Consider the following 3,255-nt stretch of genomic DNA (forward strand, 5'->3'; position numbering starts at 1 on the left):
CAGGGTTGAAACTCATGCAGGGTGGGAGGAGGATGTCCTGAACAGATATTAGGAAGCAAAGAAGACTAATCGGGCAACCCCTCTGGTCCCACGAGAGGGGACTGGAAACTTTTCACCTCAAAAGCCAAAGAAAGGCCGCCATCGTGGTCACCAAAGGGCTGAATCGCCATCAAAAGGATGAATGCTAAGATGGTAGTACCAAAATTTAGCCAGCAATGGTGATGGAAAATCATAAAAGAAACCACGGATGGAAGGAGCTGAAGAAGCTCTTCCCTCGATGGACATAAACTTCTCTCCTTTGAACAAAATTCCAGACGAGGTCTTGGACTTGATCAAGAACCAGTGCTACCTCAAATGTCCAGTTCTTCTCAAGCCAGGCTCCCTGAGTACTAGAGATCATCGGACTTACTGCAAGTTCCATAAGAGTAAGGGTCATAGTACCAGGGCCTGTAGAACCCTGAAAAATGAACTACAAGATCTGATTGAGAGGGGGTACTTGAAGTAATTTGTAGCACATGAGCAGGCGAATGCCGTACAACTTGATGAGATCAACACGTCAGTTCAGGATCCCCTAAATATTGGACCATTCAATGGTCGCATCTAGATAAACCTATTTCAGGAAACGTAAGCAAGCAAAGTGGATAGGTTACATAACAGAGTGCGCGATACCAAATACGCGTCGCCAAGAAAATGAGGATCATGAACAACAAATTGACTGCGGATTGCGCTCAAGTCAATGTGTTACCCCACAAAGATCCACTCATTCTGTTCACTGAAGTTGACTGCCTCAATAACCAAAGTCTTCATGAGGACGCACTGGTTATTACACTTTCTTTTGGAGACTACGATTTGTATCGGATATTGGTTTATCCAGGAAGTTCAACAGATGTGTTATACTATGATGCATTCAAAAAACTACAGATTCCTGAATTAGAGATGGTCGCCACCAACTCCAACCTGTATGGATTCAGCAGAGACAAAGCCCTAACAGTTAGGGAGGTCCAGCTATCCATAGCTACTGGTCTGGTAACCCTCATCATAAATTTTGTTGTGGTAAAAGCTAACACACTTTATCATATGATCCTGGGTAGGACCTGGCTGCATAGACTCTGTGGTGTTCCCAGCACCTATCACCAATGTCTAAAATTCCCTCATAATGAGAAAATTGAGACAATTAGAGGAGATCAGGTGGCTGCCAAAACTTGCTACGCTCTGGCGACAAAGCAGTCCCCATTCCTTTTCGAACCAATAGAGGTGGGGCAACCCGCCAAATAGCAATTACAGATAGATCCCCCTCTCCCGGACCTGGTCCTAATAGAAAAGGAGGATCCCCCCTCACTGGAGCCGTTAGAGGAAGTGGAAATTGTGGGAGGTAGCTCACCTAAAACCACTTTCATCGGCACCTTGTTGAGTTCTGAAGAACGCCATGCTCTAATACACTTCCTCCGAGAACATAAGGACGTGTTTGCTTGGTCATCCGGAGAAATGCCAGGAATTGACCACCATGTGGCATGCCACCGGCTAAATGTCTGCAGTGATGCAATAGTAGTCAAACAAAAACCGAGAAAAATAGTTGCCGACAAATCCATAGCAGTGAAAGCCGAAGTTGAAAAGCTGAAAGCAACTAATTTTGTCAGGGAAATCAATTTCCCTACATGAATTTCTAGCATTGTCCCAGTACGAAAGAAGAATGGACCATGGAGAATCTATATCGATTTCACAGATATGAACCGCGCGTGTCCAAAAGACAGTTACCTTCTGCCACAAATTGATAAGTTGGTGGATGCAACGGCTGGACATGAATTGTTATCCTTCATAGATGGGTCATCTGGCTACAACCAGATCCCATTGCATGAGGAATACCACAAGCATGCTAGTTTCACAAATGAGGATGATATGTACTGTTATCAGGTCATGCCATTAGAATTGAAAAATGCAGGAACCACGTACCAATGTTTGGTAAACAAGATGTCTGAGGGATTGACAGGCGATATTGTGGAGGTGTATGTAGACAATCTCCTGATCAAAAGCCTGAGACGTGGAGATCACCTCTCCCACCTGAAACGTGCATTTGACATTCTGCGAGAGTATCGTATGAAACTCAACCTAGCAAATGCACTTTTGCTGTCTCATCAGGGACGTTTTTAGGGTATCTGATTATTAAGCGAGGAATCGAGGCAAATCCAGATCAGATCCGGGCGCTTATAGAGATGCCTTCACCTAAAAACATGAAAGAGGCCCAGAAAGTCACATGCAGGTTAGTATCTCTGAGAAGGTTTATCTCTAAGAGTTCAGATAAATGCAGACCTTTGTTCCAATTACTACTAAAAAATACCTCATTTGCATGGATGGAAGACTACCAACAAGCATTCGATCAGCTCAAAACGTACCTGGGGTGGGTCACCACCAATACTTTTCAAACCAGTTGAGGGAGAAGTTTTGGGTATTTATCTCTTTTCATCTGACTATGGTATCAATTCTATACTAATACGTGTGGACAAAAAGAAAGTTGAAAAGCTTATCTATTTCTTGAGTCGAACGCTTTTACCAGCAGAAACAAGGTACCCTAAACTCGAATGAATTGCTTTATCCCTCGTTTTTGCGGCAGAGAAATTACAACCATATTTCCAGTCCCACACAATCAAAGTAATCTCTTAATACCAGTTACGATCAGTTATGAAAATACCGAACAGGTAAGGAAGGTCAGCTAAGTGGTCCGTGCAACTATTAGAGTATGATATAACCTACGTCCCATGAATCTCAGAGAAAGCTCAGGCACTAGCAGAATTCCTGGGATATTTCCCAATGACCTACACTGGATACGACTCAACAATCCTTAGTTCAGATGATGGTATCCTATCGGAATCCACAAGTATGCATCTAGACCCTTAGGAGCCACGCTCTAGATGGTGACTATTTGTGGATGAATCTTCAAATGACAGAGGTGCAGGAGTTGGAGTTGTGTAAGTTACTCCTGATAACATGCAACTGGAGAAGTCTATTTGGTTAGGTTGGAATGCCTCTAACAATGAAGCAGAGTATGAGGCGACTCTTGCTGGCCTCACAATGACTCTCGACCTAGGCTTAACACACCTCACAGTTTTTAGTGACTCACAGCTGGTTGTGTTTCAAGTTGATGGAGGTTACGAGGCTAGAGATGAACGAATGGCTAAATACCTAGAATTGGTAAGGGGTCTCCAGAGTAAGTTTGAGAATATTCAGTTTTATCAGCTGCCTCGATCAGAAAATTGACAC

The 3,255-nt window shown here is 43.5% G+C and overlaps 1 protein-coding gene across 1 annotated transcript; it reads left to right on the plus strand.

Annotated features, from left to right (window-relative positions):
- The first annotated feature begins 690 nt into the window (after positions 1 to 690).
- LOC147477221 (uncharacterized) lies at positions 691 to 1,275 on the plus strand. The gene has a single exon (XM_086585940.1). It carries the CDS (start codon positions 691 to 693, stop codon positions 1,273 to 1,275), a length of 585 nt encoding a protein of 194 aa, XP_086442066.1.
- The last annotated feature ends 1,980 nt before the right edge of the window (positions 1,276 to 3,255 follow it).

This window comes from Coptis chinensis, chromosome 9 (genome assembly GCF_015680905.1).
Source record: "Coptis chinensis isolate HL-2020 chromosome 9, ASM1568090v1, whole genome shotgun sequence".
In the NCBI taxonomy this organism is placed as follows: Eukaryota; Viridiplantae; Streptophyta; class Magnoliopsida; order Ranunculales; family Ranunculaceae; genus Coptis; species Coptis chinensis.

Bases quoted from the DNA above. Each gene is read 5' to 3' on its own strand.
- LOC147477221 (XM_086585940.1), top strand. From the start codon at position 691: ATGAGGATCATGAACAACAAATTGACTGCGGATTGCGCTCAAGTCAAT.